The sequence below is a fragment of the Mauremys reevesii genome, linkage group 10 (assembly GCF_016161935.1).
Source record: "Mauremys reevesii isolate NIE-2019 linkage group 10, ASM1616193v1, whole genome shotgun sequence".
NCBI lineage: Eukaryota > Metazoa > Chordata > Testudines > Geoemydidae > Mauremys > Mauremys reevesii.
In genome coordinates, this window is record NC_052632.1 from 35600712 (window position 1) to 35619530 (window position 18819).

Here is an 18819-nt window from a genome sequence, read left to right on the forward strand (position 1 = left end):
CAAGGAGCTGAAAAACAACAAAGCAGCAGCAGATGACCAAATCACAGCAGGAATGCTAAAAGCAGTTGATAACACAACCCTAACAAATCTGAAAGAACTGTTTAATGAAGTCTGGTAAAAGGAGACCCTCCTCCCGACTAGTAAAAACATAGAATCATTGTCAGAATACTCCAAAAAGGTTGTCTCACTGACTGTAACAACTAAAGAGGAGTTACACTACTCTCTGTTGTAGGGCAAGTTTCTGCAGTGTGATACTGTGACGTAGTGGGGATTTTCCCTTATGTTGTATGTGAGCCTACGTGAGCCTTACTGTTTTGCATGAATGAGGTGTGTGCACTGCACCAATGTCTAGGTGGTGAGAATAAGGGTGTGTGACTTTTGTGGGGACTACTCCAGCTGCCTGCACAGATGCTATGGCTGCCCCTTTGTAACCTGAGACCCAGGAGGGGGATGTAACCAGGTGACTCTTGGCCAGGGGAGGGAGACAAAGGTCAGAGGAGGAGCAACGGGGAGGGCAGGGGCCAGGCAGCTGGAAGCAAGTCAGTCTCGGCTGGCTTGGGGTACAGGGGGAGGCCCAGAGCCCTGGCTCTGAGCTCCCCTCGCCCTAAGATGCACTGGGATAAAGACACAGAAGAATAGAATAGAATAGAATAGACAAATTTCTGCCCTGTGCACTAACATTGGCATGAGAAGGATGAAATGTGATAATAAATTATCTTGAATTAATTGGCAATCAATTAAATCAAGGTTAAAAAAAAAGTCTAGTGTAGACAAAACCTTGGGCCAAAAATACATGTTAGCATGGCAAAGAAACCCTAGAGAGGAGCTCAGGTTTATCCAGACCACTTATTACATGCTAAAATTACACCTTTTCTTCCTACTGGAAACAAGACCCTAGAAGATAACTTACTGCTACACAACACTACAGTAGAGAAGTTAAGGATATAAGAAGGATCCCGGAGGATGATTCCCACTCACTTGAGAAACAAATTTGGTTAGATTTTTAAAATATACTCAGTTCAAGGCTTTTGAAAGTATATACAATAAAACAAATATTAACAGATATTGACTAATATCAACTAAATAAATTCTTGCCTCACAACAGAATGCAACCAGGTACTCTACAGGAAAAAGCCTGACTAAGGCGGCAGACTTTATACCATGGCACTTCAGATCAACAGACTGGGGCCCTCTGAGACAGGCATAACGTGCAAGAGCTCGCTTTAAAAGGACCCTCTGCTGAGACTGCACTTCTTCCAGTACAATAGTAAGAAGAGGGAAAATAAGGAAGAATCTTAACTTCAGTACATTCATAATTGTTGACAAAAGTGCAATCAAAAGAAAACTAATAATGACTTACAAAACAAACTTAAACAACTGGGCTAAGAAATATGGATCATCGTAACAATGTTTTTATTACTGAATTGGTCACTTTCTTGTGATTTTATTTTATTGCATTATACTGAAACCACTTAATATTTAAAATATGACTTTAAAAAAATAACTGCAGTAAATGACATTCAGAGTCCAAGTCAGTAAGCTATCAATAGGAATCTTGTCACTTTACTCTAGCTGAAAAGTCCTAAAAACTTATACTTACAAATGAAGAAATATTTATTTACAAATATACAAATATTTAACTTACAAATATTTGTACTTTTATTCCTGCAGTATGTCATTTTTGTTTAAAAATGGTTTGTATAATGTATGTCTACATCATATTCTATATGAGGATCTTAAACCACTTTATAAGTAATAAATTTAGCCTCGCAGTATCTCTTTAAGGTACTATGAGTTGATGGGCAGCTTCACCAGGCAGGGAAGGTATATAAAGCTCCAACCTTGAGTCTTTTTAAAACCCTTAACTTAGGGCTTGTTTTATTATCAAATCAACTGGGGAAAAAAAACAAAACAAACCAAAAATAAACCCTGGGTAATAATTCCAAGAAGGTTTCCCTGTGTTAGCCAGACAGGAGGGAGAGAACGCATCCTTTCCCTAAGAGCTGTCCAGTCTGCACCAACATGGAAGGAAAAGGATGCATCATTCCGCTTTGGGTAGCGCCTACTGGCCATTATTCACAATTGGCTCCTGCTCCCTGCAAGTGTCTCCCTCTCTGCCTGAAAAATGCAGAAAACCATCTCAGGTCCTTCCCTGCGGTGGGACTCTTCTATCTGCTTAAGAGGGAGGAAGCTTTATATGTGATTCTCTATAAAGCAGAACTAGGAACATGTTACCTGCAGCTACAACTCAAAGTTTTAAAGGCACAAAGGCTGTCACGGGTGCACTGGGATGTGCATATGCACCACTGTGCCCTGTTACAGGTACATATTATGATGTCCATTTCAGGGCCTGTTTCTATAAACACTTAAAGGGACACAGTCAATTTGAAAATCGCATTTACATCTGAAAATGTTGTAGCTACTATCATTACAAATAAACCTGAAGATAACTGTAACGGAAAGAAATTAAAAGAAAAAGTATTCTCTTTTCAGATTATTTTCTTCAACTGACAGCACACTGTGCATAGTCTTACTGTTTTGTTGATGGGATAGTCCCTCTCTCATGCTCTGCAAGAGGGAATTTACTGTTAACAGCAGGAGCAGAGCTCAAATTGAAATGCAGGAAGTAACAGTCAGGTATGTACAGACAAAGGGGGGAGGAAAGGAGGGCTGGCCTGAAAAAGTTTGGTGATGTTGCTCTCGGGCCCATCCATAAGACTTTTCCAAATGTAAACGGGGGGGGGGGGGAAGCTCCTATAACAAATTGTGGAGTACATTTAACAAAATTCAAAACATACTAATTAAAGAGTGCTCTGTACAAAAATTAATTATGTGAGCAGTCCCACTGAAGTCAATAGAACCATTCATGTAGTTAACTGTTTACAGTACATGTTGAGAAAATGAACCACAAAACCTTAATAAAATCAATATTTTAAGCATTGATAGTACTGATCGAGATGTTTCCTGCACCACACTTACAACTTGAGGCCCCAATCTTGCCACCATTTCAGTCCATGAGCACTATCATGTTTAATAACCAAGTCTTGTAAAAATGACTGCAGACTCTACTAGATGAGGCACTGTAGTTTAAACTGTTTTATCTATGTGTATCATGGTAGTAGGAAATGCAATAAATGTGTGTGAGAAACTGCACATTATTTTGAATGTTTGTACCAACAATATTTTAACTTAGGCTCCTGTCGTCCAGAAGACCTCAGTAGATTGTTTCAAAGTCACAGTGTGCCATCTAGTGCTACACAGAGAATTAGTTGGAGGCACTACTGTATACCATAGTGTCCTTAACACAAAAGTAGTATAACTAAAGAGGAATTGAGCTGTAAAGGAAAGCTAATATATGAAAGGGACAAGTTATTTAATTTGGTTCAAAAGGAACCCCAAGGAGCATAAACTCAAAAATGGGGCCTATGTTAAAACTGTTCCAATTCATCCTTAGTCTAATTACTTGCCAGGAAATGTTAAAAACAGCCCATATTTGTGTAAGTCCAAAATAATATTTTACTTTTTACTAGGGGTGTGAATTAATTGCAGTTAACTCACGCAATTAACTCAAAAAGTTAATCGCGATTAAAAAAATTAATCAGAGTTTTAATCACACTGTTAAACAACAGAATACCAATTGAAATTTATTAAACAGTTTGGATGTTTTTCTACATTTTCATAGATATTGTATTCTGTGTTGTAATTGAAATCTGGCACTTAAATATCTTTCAATGCCAGCTATAACAGTGGCATGAGAACTCCTGTTCTCACTTTCAGGTGACATTGTGAATAAGAGGTGGGCAGTATCATCTCCCGCAAATGGAAATAAGCTTGTTTGTCTGAGCAATTGGCTGAACAAAAAATAGGAGTGATTGGAATTGCAGGCTCAAAATTTTACATTGTTTTATTTTTGAATGCCGTTTTTTTGTACATAATTCTACATTTGTAAGTTCAACTTTCATGATAGAGAGGTTGCACTACAGTACTTGTATTAAGTGAACTGAAAAATACTCTTTTTTTTTTTTTTACAGGGCAAATACTTGTAATAAAAAATAAATATAAAATGAGCGCTGTACAGTTTGTATTCTGTGTTGTAATTGAAATCAATATATTTGAAAATTTAGAAATCATCTAAAAATATTTAAATAAATGGTATTCTATTATAGTTTAACAGTGCGATTAATCGCGATTAATTTTTTTAATTGCTTGACCCCCCCCACCCACCCTACCTTTTACTCTACTCCTGCAGAAGCACTTAAAAGTATTCTCAGAGGCTGGCTTACATTACTGATATAGGGGTTTATAAACTGTCAATACAACATGCAGTAAGGAAAGATTCCCAAAGCTTGCACAACCAAGCAATGCACAAACTGATCAGGAGTCTGAGGGCCATAACAAATTTGCATAAAATGATAGTCTTCTCTCTTTTTACTCTTTAAGTGACGTTATGTGTCTTGTCAACACAAAAAGTTGCATCAGTTTAACTCACTGATTTAAAATTAGATGTATGGTAAACTGGTGCAAATCCCTATATGAAAACTTATTTCAGTTTGAGCGGTTTAGTTTGATTTAAATTAAACCAATTTCTAACCAAATTCACCTAACTGAAATAAGCCAAAATACGAGTGTTCATAAAGCCTTTGGCACTCATTTAACTAAATCAGTTTAAAATCATGGCTTTAGTTAAAGCAGTGCACTTTCCTGTGTGAATAATCCCAAAACTGAGGAAAGTAGCGGGCTATCTTGCAGACCTTCGATCATCTCAGTATTCAGATTTACTCTGAAAAATGTTACAAAAAACCTGTCCTATAGTTGTTGCATGGTTTTCTTTAAAATTATTATTTCAACATTTTTAAAAATAAATAGAAAACAGCAGAAAAAACACATGCCCTTGTCTTTTATTGGCCGTAAAACAATCAGATATTATGTCTCTTCTGAATAGGATAACCTGTGACTTTGAAAGAACTTCTCTGATATGAAACCACATATAAAAAATTAGTCAATAACCAGACAATGGTAAAAAAAAATATTCTAGAGATGCTTTCTAAACACATGCATCCGACGAAGTGGGTATTCACCCACAAAAGCTCAAGCTCCAATACGTCTGTTAGTCTATAAGGTGCCATAGGACTCTTTGCTGCTTTTTCTAAACATAAGTTCTCTTTTTAAAATGGAGCCCCGTTAAGTGAAATTTGGACTAAGTATGAACAAGAAAACAATTCCCTCCTTGAAAGAAAAAATGTCATCATTATGAACTCAATAAACAGTTTAAGAGATTAAGTTTCAGGTTAGCAAGTGATTATTTTAATCCTCCTAGTCTTGAGACCACCAAATGATATCCCAAGACAAAGCTGCACAAGTAGCTAGCTACAGGCTTACTCCTGAAATTACTACAAAAGATGTCTATATTACTATTACCCATCAGTTTAGCCCTTTACATAACTAACACATGTTCAATGCCCCAAAGAGCTTGCAAGCTAACTAAGACAAGACAAACAAGAACAGAACCTTGTGGAACACCAGCCAGAGAATAGGAAATCCTTAAAGGAGAGCTGAAGGTATAGTCAGCAAAACAGGAGAACCAGGAGAGTACAGTCACAAAGCAAAGAGGAGAGTGTGTCAGAATCATAGGGTTAGAAGGGACCACAAGGATCATCTAATCTAACCCCCTGCCAAGACGCAGGATTTGTTGTGTCTAAATTTGAAAGTGTCCTATGCTATAAATCATTGTTCAAAGGCAGTACTGGACATCAAGTACTGTGTCCTATGCTATAAGTTGTGTCCTATGCTATAAATCATTGTCCAAAGGCAGTACTGGACATCAAGACATTAAGCCCCTTCTATTCATCTAGAATGAAGTAACCATTCACCCTACAGTGAAGACTATTTCAGCTGATGGATAAAATCTGGGGCCCAAACCCCAGTATATATATAGTATTGAAATACTCATGTTCTAAACATTTCTAAAACTGCTGGAGTTACAATCATCAGTTAACTAAGAGGAGCTACTACAAATTTGCTAACCCTTTACATATTAGGTAGTTATTATTAGGTCTGTGCTATTTCCTTGCAACCTATCTTCCTTATTTCATTGTAAATCACTAATATGCACTGAGGTATGACAGTGAATATTAGAGGGCCCTTTTACAGGGATTCCCTACTTCATTAACATTCTCTGTATACATGTACTAAAACATTTCTCTAATCAGGACGAGATAGTAAATTTCATCCATCTTGCACTGTCAAGTAAAACTTAGTCATGGTCCCTGGGACATTCTGTACCTGGGGGGAGCATCCCGGAACCCTCATAATTCCTCATTTATATATGATTGTGATCTTGCATATAAAGCATGCCTTGTAAGATAAAAGGGGAAAGGTTATGATCTGCTGAAAGTCATTTCTCTATCCATATATGCATATCATTAATGCATATGAAGTTATGAGAATTATGTTGTATGGTTGTCATTAAAACATGTTGAAAGCTGGGGAATCAGCCAGATATTAGCTCCCCAGAGGCAACAGCGAGGAAAGTAACCAACACCCAGGCCGGGTATCAATCAACCCATCAGCGATCATTGTCCAGCAAGGGAGCTACAATGTAATGACTCACCTGCATGAGGCCACACCAGGGGAATTGCTCAACCTTGCTGGGAGACTCAGCAATGCCCCAGACATGCCTGGACTTGGGTTTACCAAGCACATGGACTGAGGGTATAAAACAGCCAGAGTGGCCATATGCTGGCCTTTTCTCCTGCCCCCACCTACGCTGCAAGCAACTAAGGGCATGTCTTCACTAGCAACGTGAAAGTGCTGCCACGGCAGCGCTTTAACGTGGCTGTGTAATCGTGGCACCAGCTCTCTCCCAGCGCTGCAAAAAAACCACCCCCATGAGGGGAGTAGCTCCCAGCGCTGTTGCACTGTCTACAACTGCCACATTACAGCACTGAAACTTGCAGCAGATGGTATATTCCTGGGGTACAGTGCTGGAAACTGAGGTGGGATTCGGCTGGTGCTTTTCTCTGTGTGATTCATCAGTAGCTCTGCGAACATTCATGCAGTACAGCTGGGTGTGGGGCTCCACATGCTGTTGTGCTAAGTGATCACAGTGCCTGGAGGGGCTTTCTGCTGGTCACTAGCAAGGCATTGTGAGAGACAGGCCAGACTGGAGAGAGTTAAGGGGGCACCGTGGTCCCACCGTTCCAGGCTGCACCCTAGGGGGATCCTGCACAGTCCCAGCTACGGTAAGGTAGAATAACATTCCAAATTAATGGACTGCATAACAGTCAGATGTGCAGATCTATTGGTGCAAGAGAGTATGAGGTCACTATTAAGGCTTTGGGTAAGCGCATGAGTTGGATGAATATGGAGATATACCTACATCATAGAACTGGAAGGGACCTTGAAAGGTCATCGAGCCCAGTCCCCTGCCTTCACAGCAGGACCAAGTACTGTCCCTGACAGATTTTTGCCCCAGATCGCTAAATGGCCCCCTCAAGGACTGAACTCACAACCCTGGATTTAGCAGGCCAATCCTCAAACCACTGAGCTATCCCTTCTCCCCGAAGTGGGGGAACATAATGGTTTTTGCTATGCGTTGAAGACAAAAGGAAATGCTTTATGGAATATCAGAGTGAATTACTGACAACATTGTAGATGATGGCAAAGGTGGCAAGAAATGCTGGAGGCCTTTTCTGTAACTTCTTATTTGCATTCTTAAGGTTTTGGGTGATGGAGGTGTGTCCTGATGCAACTTTAATTATCACTAAATGCATGTTGTTTAACTTTCAATATTTAAACAGAAAAAAGATACATCACATGTACAGAAACAAAAGGCTATTAGTATGAGAAACAGATAACCTAAACAATTTTTGCTGTTTCCCTGCCTCAAAGAACTGTATCTTCCCACTATCCCCCCACTGCCACACACCCTGAAAATCTGAGGAGCAGTTTCCACTCTCTCTTCAGTTAGGGACTAAGCATTTCTTGCAAGCTGCTCAGCATTCTCAACTCCCACTGACTTCAACTGGAATTGAGGGTGCACAGTATCCATGGGAAGATTCTTCACTGTTAATAGTCTAGAAGGTTTCCTGCATCATGTCACTGATAAAAAACAGACCTGTTCAGCTGAGCTTTTTAAAATTGTACTGTTCTTCAGGATTGGAAAAAATACTGCAAAAAGCTTAGAACTGTAAACAGTGCTGTTCCTGTTGTTTGTAAAACTTTGGCAAATTGCTCCATCAGATTAAAAAGGTACTTAAAATATTTGTTGAAAGTCTCTTGTTGCAAAGTGTTCTTTAAAGGTCCTTGAACAGCAGACTCTGGCACATAATAGAGATGTCTTAATTCTCTATTAAAAATGTCATTTCTTAGCATTCCCTCATGACACTATAAAGGTAATATATAAAAAAAGAAACTGGTCTCAGAAACTCTTTCATAGCCTATATATTCCCAGATAATAATGCTTTTTCTTCCCTCCCCCACCCACAATGCTTGGTGGTTTCACGATAAAGAATTTATCTTCAGGGAGATCACAGAGTTGTGAACTCCTTTTTAGTGATTTGAAAGTGTCCTATGCTATAAATCATTGAAGACACTCATTTATGGTATATGTCAAATTGAGGTGGACTATAATGGAAAGCTGCCAACAGACATTAACAGAAATGCATGAAATTCAACAAAAAATATTAATTTACATGTAGAGTTTAAATTTACATCTTGGTTATATATATTTATTTTATGGAGGGCAAATTCAAATATCAAACCCATTTAAAAATCTTTCTTTGATCTATTTCTTAAAAATACAGTTGAAAGCCGATGTAAATAAGTACAGTATGGTACACTGCATCAGTTGTTTAATTTTAAAATTTCCATGTCTGATAAAATTTCTGCAACTTGTGTAAACTCAGGATTCACCTGAATTTGCCAAATTAGTCCAGTAAAACGCATCTTAAGGTAAAATATCTTGTTCTTGATTTTTACTAACAGCATTTGGGGGGGAGGAGATGAGATTATTTTATTTTGTTTTTGCTTTGAGAAAAGCATTTTTTACTCTTTAAAAGAGCAGTTTATCTTTTTTAATTAAATAAGATGCAGGTACCAAATTTAGATTTCTAATTTTATGATTTCCAGTATTACAACCTGCTATGGTAAATATGATTTAAACTAATAAGAATATAGAGATAAAAGAACACATCTAACTTTTATAATTAACTTGTGTTATCTTTTAAAGATAACACCTAATAGTATATGCCCTCTTTTCAGTTACATATGTACTCCTAAAATCATAAAGATATATGCAATACCTTTTTAAAAAATGTTTTATTTGATAAACTACCCTACCAACAGACCATCTTTGCAGAATTAAATTTAACAGTAAAGAACTAGACTTTGAGAATTTCATAATTAACCGACATATTCTGACATTTCTTTTTTTTTTTATTTCCCTCTTATATTTCAAAAAACATCATTTACAAATCAATTAATTTGGTTACTTTGCAACTGGTACATCATTGCAAAATTTCACTATGAAAAATACTTATATTGTTCCTGAAGATACATTAACTGGGATTAAAATAGGCTGCTCAAAGAAATAAAGGTAAAACGTACATACAGAATAGAAGTAGAGTTTGTATGCAGATTTGTTTTCCATCATAATTAACTATGATAAACTTGTACCACAAAATTTCTACAAAAATGTTATCCAATATTAACAAAAATAGATCTTCATGTAACTAATCAACTTGTCCAGGAATTGCCAACTTGTTCAGCATTAGCGTTCCAACCCAGAGATCACTTAAAGCCAATTCGTCATAAGGTCTGAAGGCAAAAGTTGTTTTAAATTAGTTGTTACTAACCAGGTCTTTGTTTAGGCAACTCCTTAGCATTGGCAAATCCCTCTAAGCACTGAAAATGTTGGCATTGGCAACCCACACCTTTATTATGCTTACACACTAAGGCCTTGTCTACATTGGCAAGTTTCTGTGCAGTAAATCAGCTTTCTGCATTGTAACTCCCGAGGTGTACACACTACCAAGCCACTTAGTGTGCAGAAACTGCACAGCTGCAGTGCTGTAAAAAAAAAACAACACCCCAACGAGAGGCGTATAGCTTTCTGCATCAGGGCTGCAGTGCCAGTGTAGACACCCTGGTCAATTACAGTGCTGCGATTGGCCTCCAGGAGGTGTCCCACAATGCCTGTTCTTGCCTCTCTGGTCATTGGTTTGAACTCTACTGCCCAGCCCTCAGGTCACCAACCATGAACCCCACCCCTTAAATTCCCTGAGAATTTTGAAAGTCCCCTTCCTGTTTGCTCAGTGACATGTGCAGTGGTCTCAGGGCATCTTTCCAGGTGATGATGCCTGCTCCATGCACCAGGCGATCCCCCACTTGGAGCTATGCCAAGCTGCTGGACCTCATCAGCATTTGAAGAGAGGAGATTGTCCAGTCCCAGCTGTGCTCCAGCTGTAGGAATTATGCTACCTGCAGACAGAGTTCACAATACATGACAGAAAGGGGCCATGACTGGGACACACTGCAGTGCAGGGTCAAAGTAATGGAGCTGCAGAACACCTACCACAAGGCGTGGGAGGCAAACCGCCGCTCCAGTGCTGCTCCCACAAGTTGCCAGTTCTACAAAGAGCTGGACGCGATACTCAGTGGTGACCCCACCTCCACTGCGAAGGCCACTGTGGATACTTCAGTGGCTCATGTGCCAGTAGGGAGTGGACTGAGCCAGGAGGAGGAAAACTTGGACAAGGATGTGTAGGGGGACCCAGAGGCAGAGGACGACTTGGAGGTCAGAGATGCATGCAGCCAGAGGCTCTTCTCTACCCTGGAGGAGGCTAGCCAGTCATGGCTGTCAGAGCTTGGCGAAGCACAAACAGGAGAGAAGGCTCCTGGTAAGTGGCTTTGATTTTGGGAATCACTGAAGTGAGTTGTTGGGGGTAGGAGGGTTGCAGAAAGCAGGCCTGTGTCTGTATGATGCGTGTACCACCACATGCCTAGTCTGAGCAGCAGACCAAGGTGTTGATTGGCTGGCTCCCTCACTTCATGGGAATCTTCTTCAGAGATCTCCAGGAAACTCTCATGGAGATATTGGGAAATCCGCTGCCGCAGGTTCTTTGGCAGAGCTGCTTTGTTTCTTGCCCCATTAACGGTAACTTTCCCATGCCACTTTAAGCATCATGGAGCGGCTGGGGTGGGTGTGCGTTGCTGCATACCGGTGAGCCGCATAAGGGACAGGGTGGAAGCCTCAGTCTTGGAGAAGACCCTCCACTGATTCCCTGCTAACCCTCAACATAATGACCACAGCTTGTGGAAAATGTGCTAGCTCTCCCCAAGAGCCATGTGTCCAGTGTACAGTATGGTCCTGGAACACTGATTTCCCCTACCCCTGCGGTTACTCACTATTTTGGGGGTCTTGTGGCTCATGTGTGCTTGCCTGGAGTCAGCCAGTTAGTGACAGGTATGTGAATAATGGTTGTGTTTTAAATCACTGAATCAGTGGTCTGTGTGTTGCAAACAATACTGCTTCTGTAAAATGTTACATTTTGGCTTCACAGATATGACCTTGGGAGCCCAGCCTCCCTCTTTGTTATCCCCAGCTGAATGGCTGCGCAGAATTAGAAAGCGGCAACGAAGAACTAAAGAGGACTTTCTGCGTGATGTGATGATGCACTCCGTGGCAAAAAAACTAGAATTGAAGGAGTGGCAGGACAGCGTGAAGAGGGACTGAAAGGAGAACGTGGTGTGCCAGGACGAAGCCACAGAGTGGCTCTTAAACGTTATGGAGCGCCAACTAGACACGTTCCAGGCGCTACTAGCACTGCAAACCGAGCAGCTCCACGCCCACCCCACCCCCTCAACCGCTGTCACAAAACTCTTTCCCATGCGCCCCCCAGACACTGCCAACACACTCTTATCAACCTCCTGGCTCCAGTCTGTACCCGCTACATTTCACTCTTCCCCCGTCACAATATAGCACTGCGGACTCCCAGAACTCACTGCACTCAACACCCATCCCTCTGCAGTTTAGCCCTGATGAAGTACAGTACCCACTGCACTGTACTCCAAAGGAGAAGGTTGGATATGATACCTGGACATACACAAATCTTTAAACATCCCGGGACCCCACCTCCTTCTGGGACCCTCCCTTCCCTCATCCCCCTCAGTGCTGATGTGTTTTTTTGTCTCTCTCCCTCCTCCGGTGGTTGTTTTTTAATAAAAGAATTGTTTTGGTTTGAAAGCCATCTTTATTCCATTAACTGAAAAAAAACAGAGCCCTGCAAAGCAACTGGACATTTTCTTAAATCTTCATAGTGCATCATCTGCACCAATCACAGTCACTTCCTAGCATTACAAGCACTGCACTCCCAAGCATAGCAACAAATATTAGTGGCTTTCAGCTTCAAATTGCTGTCTCAAAGCATCCCTGATCCTTATGGCCCCGCACTGTGCCCCTCTAATAATCCTTGTCTCTGGCTGTTCAAATTCAGCCTCCAGGCGCTGAGCCTCAGCGGTCCAGCCCTGAGTGAAGCTTTCACCCTTTTCTTCACAAATATTATGGAGGAGTGTACAGCACGCGGCTATAAGCATAGGAATATTGTCATCGGACAGAACCAGCCTACCATATAGGCCTGCCAGCGGACCTTTAAACAGTCAAAAGCACACTCAACAGTCATTCTGCACTTACTCGGCCTGTTGTTGAACAGCTCCTTGCTGCTGTCAAGGTGCCCCGTGTATGGCTTCATAAGCCATACAACTAAGGGGTAGGCAGGGTCTCCCAGGATCACAATGGGCATTTCGACTTCCCCTACAGTGATCTTTTGGCCTGGGAAGAAAGTCCCTGCTTGCAGCTTCCTGAACAGGCCGGTGTTCCAAAAGATGAGTCCATTATGCAGCTTTCCAGACCAGCCTGTGTTAATGTCTGTGAAACGCCCACGGTGATCCACAAGCGCCTGAAGAACCATTGAGAAACACCCCTTCCGATTAATGTACTCAGTGACTAGGTGGTCTGGTGCCAGAATTGGAATATGGGTGCCATCTATCGCCCCTCCATAGTTAGGGAAGCCCATTTGTGCAAAGCCATCCACAATGTCATGCACGTTGCCTAGAGTCACGGTCTTTCGGAGCAGGATGCAATTAATGGCCCTGAACACTTCTATCAACACGAATCCAACGGTCAACTTTTCCACTCCAAACTGGTTAGCGACCAATCAGTAGCAGTCTGGAGTAGCCAGCTTCCAGAGTGCAATTGCCACATGCTTCTACAATGGCAGGGCAGCTCTCATTTTCGTGTCCTTGGGCCGCAGGGCTGAGGCGAGCTCATCACAGAGTCCCATGAATGTGGCTTTTTTCATCCGAAAGTTCTGCAGCCACCACTCAGCATCCCAGACATGCATGACAATGTGATCCCACCACTCAATGCTTGTTTCCCAAGCCCAAAAGCAGCATTCCACCGTGGTCAGCATCTCCATGAATGCCACAAGCATCTCGTGTCATAGCTACTATGCGTGGCGAGATCAATGTCGAACTGCTCTTGCCTTTGTAGTTTAAGGAATAACTCCGCTGCCACTCATGACATGTTAGTGAGAGCGAGCAGCATATTGGTCAACAGTGCAGGATCCATTCCTGCAGACCAAAAGAGGTAGAGCAGAGCGTGCAGTACACAAAACGTTGAAAGATGGCGCCAACTGCAGACAGAAGCACAGGGATTTCTGGGATGCAAAGCAATGCATCACGGAGCACTGGGACAGGACCCAGGATGCCCCGTAACTCCCTCCGCCTTCCCACAACTCTTAGCGGCAGAAGAGAAAGAGATGCTCTGTGGGATAGCTGCCCAGAGTGCATCGTTCCGAATACCATTGCAAGTGCCGCAAGTGTGAACACGCTATTGCACAGGCAGCTGACAGTGTGAACACACTACAGCTGTTTACCTTCAGCGCTCTCTGAGCGACACTCGAGCAGCCGGCGCTGTAACTCTGCCAGTGTAGACATACCCTAAAGCTCTGCACAATTACAGTACAAACCAAACAGCGACGTAGTTTGTGACAAAACAGGCAAAATCTTACCAAGATTCAGATGCAACTGCCAACATTTTATGGTATAATTTGATACTCTTAAAAATGCTTCTAATATATATGTAAAATTAAATAAAAAATATGTTACAAGAATTTTAAGGTTACAAAGTCAAGCATTCAAAAAAGTCAAAATTAAGATTTCTTGCACAACCTCGATTTAGTCCCCTTGTGAGTATACATTAAGATAAAGACTTTAATTACGTGATCATGTACTATATTTTTCAGAAGACCTCTGCTTCATTCAATGCAAAGCAGGAATGGTGTTCACTGAATGGGCAGCTATTCAATATTTCTTTTTATCCTCTTCATACAATGCAGAGCCCAAGGCCTAATTTATCATACATCAGCCAAACCATGAACTGAATATATAATTACTAAATTTCTCATGGGCTTTTCTATGGTGCTCTCAACAAAGTACCCGAGTGGTCACAGACATTAATGGATCTGTCTTCACACCACTATCACAAGGTGGCATTATTATCCACACTTTACAGATGGAGAATAGAGGAACAGAGACAGTCAGGCCAAAACTCACAAAAACTTAAAGGAAACCTACACAACACCTTCAAAAGATAAGCCTCGGAGCTTAAATTCCTAACTTTGTTGTATTGAGCTTTAAATTCAGTGTGTTTATTAGGTCCATGATTGTCTAACAATCTATAACACACTAGCTCTCCTTTATCTTATGGTGGCAGAGGTGTTAACTGCCTCCTATCTTTTCCAGACCTGAAGAAGAGTGGTGGGTAAACTCAAAAGCTTGTCTTGTTCTCCAGCTGAAGTTGATCCAATAGAAGATATTACCTTGCACACCTTGTCTCTCTAATATCCTGGGACCAACACGGCTACAACAACACTAAAAACATCCACTAATTTTGGATGCCCAACTTGAGATGCCCAGGGCCTGATTTTTTGCTGTACTTAGCATTTGTATAGCACGTTTTACAATAAGTTCAAACACAGCTCCAGTCAACTTCAATTGCAGTTGTGAGCACTCAGCACTTCTGCAAGTCTTGTCTCAGGTGTCTCAAGTTCAGCAACTAGAAAATTAGGAACATCAAATTAATGGTAACTTATAAAAGAGTTGGTTAAAGTGATTTGCCAAGCACTGCATAGGAATCTCTGGCAGAAGCAGGGGTAGAATTTTCAACCAAGTGACACTATATTTTCTCTACCTGCAGTTCCCAACCCCATTCACTATACACCTTCCAAATTCAAATTGTATGGCAACTTTAATTTTGGTATTTACTGACTTTTGAGTTCTTGACTTTGCAACCTGAATGTTCCTTTAGTGTAGATTTTTTAAATGTCATTTCCTAATTTTTTTAAAAAGCAAACTAAAACAAAAATCCATGTGGAATCATACTAACCCCTATGTTGGTCATCAGCAGTGTTGGCACCTTTAATCCACAGCCCAGACTTCTACAATGTAAGCTGAGTAATTGGTAATAGTAGTCTGTCAGCCTTTCTGAAGACTAGCCACTAGAGCAGGGGTTCCCAAACTTGGTTTGCGGCTTGTTCAGGGTAAGCCCCTGGCGGGCTGCAAGATGCTTTGTTTACCTGAGCGTCCACAGGTACGGCCTCTCGCAGCTCCCAGTGGCTGTGGTTCACTGTTCCCGGCCAATGGGAGCTGCGAGCGGCCATACCTGCGGACGCTCAGGTAAACAAAGTGTCTCACGGCCTGCCAGGGGCTTACCCTGAACAAGCCGCGAACCAAGTTTGGGAACCCCTGCACTAGCAAGTTTCAGATCTGTTTGCTCCAGGAAAGGAATGCTCAGATTCAAGAATTTTGGTTTCAATTCCAGGTTCAACAGGGGAGGGTGCTGTAGTGGCCATAAAAAACCAAAAACCTATCACTCTCCTCCCTCTGCAGCCAGTCTGTCTCCTCTGTTTCTATCCACTATCACCCACACTCCTGTCTGTACATTCTGCTCCTATTCTCCATGTGCTCTTTTGCTAACACCACTCAGAACATAACAGAGAAATGGCCGCTTGACACAGTACTAAGGGGCCTCCTTCCCTTTCCTCACTCAGGACATATCTATACTACAAACTTAAGTAGACCTATGTTAGGTCAACTTACAGCCACTGCAGTAATTACTGTGGTGGTTGATGTCCACACTACCCTCCTTTTGTCAGTGGCGGGCATCCTCACCAGGAGCACTTCCACTGACTTAAGCGGGGCAATGGGGGGTGGGGGGGCTGAGAGTTGCAAACAAACCACAATTTTGTTTTGGTAAAGAAAAATCTTAAAACGCTGTTGCACTGCATGAGTGACTTACCATCATGTTATAACTCTCTGCTATATCAACAGTCTCACTTATCACATTTTTGGCTGACCCCATGGAGTTTTCATACCTGTGTTAAAATAAATGTAACTAGTCATTAACTTTATTTTATGCCACATATATTTTTAAAACTATGTTCTAACTTTAATGCTAGACATAAATCTTTCATTATCTTTAGAAGAGTTAGAAAATGAAGTAGCATTTACATCATGCATGCCAGTTTAAATCTATAGGTACAACTATCATCTAAATGTCTTAACAAAAGTTTAAAAGATTTTTTATTAAAAGATAGCTAAACATCTGGCAGAAAATCAAAAGGTTAACAGAGGGAATTCATAGCAAAGTTTAAATCACCATGCAGAAATAACAGTAATGCCATAAAGTGTATGTAAATTCATTCAAATCAATTGTATTGGGAAATATGTTCCTAATATAACAGGAAAATACAAATGATGGAAATCTAAAACCTTTTTAGAGGAGGTAATATTGAGGTCCAGGACTTCCCATCTGCCTCATCAGAGGCTTCTCAATTTAAATAAAGAGCTCTAGGTTATAAAACAAAACAGCAATTTCAAACTAGTCTACATCTGTTTGTTTGTTTTTCTTTTGGTTACACTACTAAGAAGGGTATGTCCTTAGTGTATGCCATAGTTTTGGAAAATAGCATATTATTCCTTTATGGCATGATCCTGCAGGCCTTTTTCATGCTTGTTGTCCCACTAAAGTGAATGATTTGCATCAGTGGTCTTTAAAAAGCACTTATTTAAAAGGGCTTCACTGAATTTCTTTACTTGCTTTAGGATGGTACACACATCTTTTAATAAATGAGGTTTTATTAAATATTTCCTAAAGCCAGCTTCACAGTAAATCTACATACGCTTTCACTGTTTACATTGCGAAGAATCTTCTGCAGATTATGACAAAATCCAATTTTAGGTTTTTATTGCCATGATATTGAAAAGTTGTAAATGTATTTCATCTATGTAATTATATGATGATGACTCCCTCTATGATGTCAACAGCTAAAATGTTAAATTTTCAAATTGTCTCTTTGACAAGCACTTCCTCTGAAGCATCTGGTACTGGCCACTGTTAGAGACAGGATTCTAGAGTAGGGGCCTTGCATCTGACCCAGTGTGGCAATTCCTATGCATCACTGTTAAATGGCAGTACTGGACCTTTTTTTAAAGCTATAGTTGTGCCATTCCCCTGCTCTGATTGGTATGTCAAACTTTTCACATCTTGCACCCCATGTTATGTGTGTATACATTTCAATGTATATACTGTATACTCATAAATATTTAAAACCTAGGCAAGTCATGTAGGCTTTAAAATAACCATCAGGTAACTGCTGGATTCTTTCTTTCATTTTTACTCTCCATTATTTGGAATACATTCTTTTAAACAAAAATCTAGGTTTTTTTCCCGGTGCTTATTTTATTTTTGTAATTTGGCAAACACTGTAACAATTTGCCTCTGAAACAACCACTGAAACAATTTGAGGATAAGTGAAATTAGCATGGTTGTTTTTGTTTAAAAAAACAAACACTTGATTTGTCAAAATAAAATGTGCTTGTGCATCAACATTATTTAAAAGATCAGCACACGTCTGGGAACAGTCAGAAGCATGACACCCACACTAACATGGACCAACACTGAGAAATATAAAATATGGCAAAACAAGGGATGAAGAAGGGGAAGGAACCCTCAACACTGTAAGTATTCAGAAAATGCCTTTACACCTCAAAGTAAGTTAGACTCAAAATAATTCCCCCCCCCCATCAAATTAAAAATATTTAAATTAGGTGAAATTTGAGCCGTAGGAATTTTTACAATACAGTGTCGCTTTAAACTTTGGCAATCATGTAAGGACAAGATACCTTGAGATCAAGAATCTATAACAGCAGTTACCAATCACTGCCATGTACATCAGTATCTATTATGCTGTACTGCCCATTTCATAGAATCATAGAACTGGCAGGGACCTCAAGAGGTCATCTAGTCCAGTTCCCTGCACTCAAGGCAGGACTAAGTATTACCTAGACCATCCCTGACAGGTGTTTGTCCAACCTGCTCTTAAAAATCCCCAATGATAGAGATTCCACAACCTCCCTAGGCAATTTATTCCAGTGCTTAACCACTCTGACAGTTAGGAAGTTTTTCCTAATGTCCAACCTAAACCGTCCTTGCTGCAATTTAAGCCCATTGCTTCTTGTCCTATCCTCAGAGGCTAACAACAACCATTGTTCTCTTTCTTCCTTGTAACAACCTTTTATGTACTTGAAAACTTATGTCCCCTCTCAGTCTTCTCTTCTCCAGACTAAACAAACCCAGTTTTTTTCAATCTTCCCTCATAGGTCATGTTTTCTAGACCTTTAATCACTTTTGTTGCTCGCTCTTTGCTGGACTTTCTCCAATTTGTCCATACCTTTCCTGAAATGTGGCGCCCACAACTG

At 40.7% G+C, this 18819-nt stretch overlaps 1 protein-coding gene across 5 annotated transcripts in view; it reads right to left on the reverse strand.

The window, feature by feature from the left end:
- Nucleotides 1-18819, reverse strand: part of SCAPER (S-phase cyclin A associated protein in the ER) — a 354496-nt gene that overhangs the window by 333922 nt on the left and 1755 nt on the right. For 4 of the 5 annotated variants that reach the window (XM_039490831.1, XM_039490828.1, XM_039490827.1 and 1 more), the window contains exon 2: nt 16358-16433. In XM_039490831.1, coding sequence (XP_039346765.1) covers nt 16358-16433 — 76 coding nt within the window. Of the gene's footprint in view, nt 1-16357; nt 16434-17240; nt 17260-18819 lie in introns of those variants that run through there. The other variant, XM_039490830.1, reaches the window with a different exon arrangement.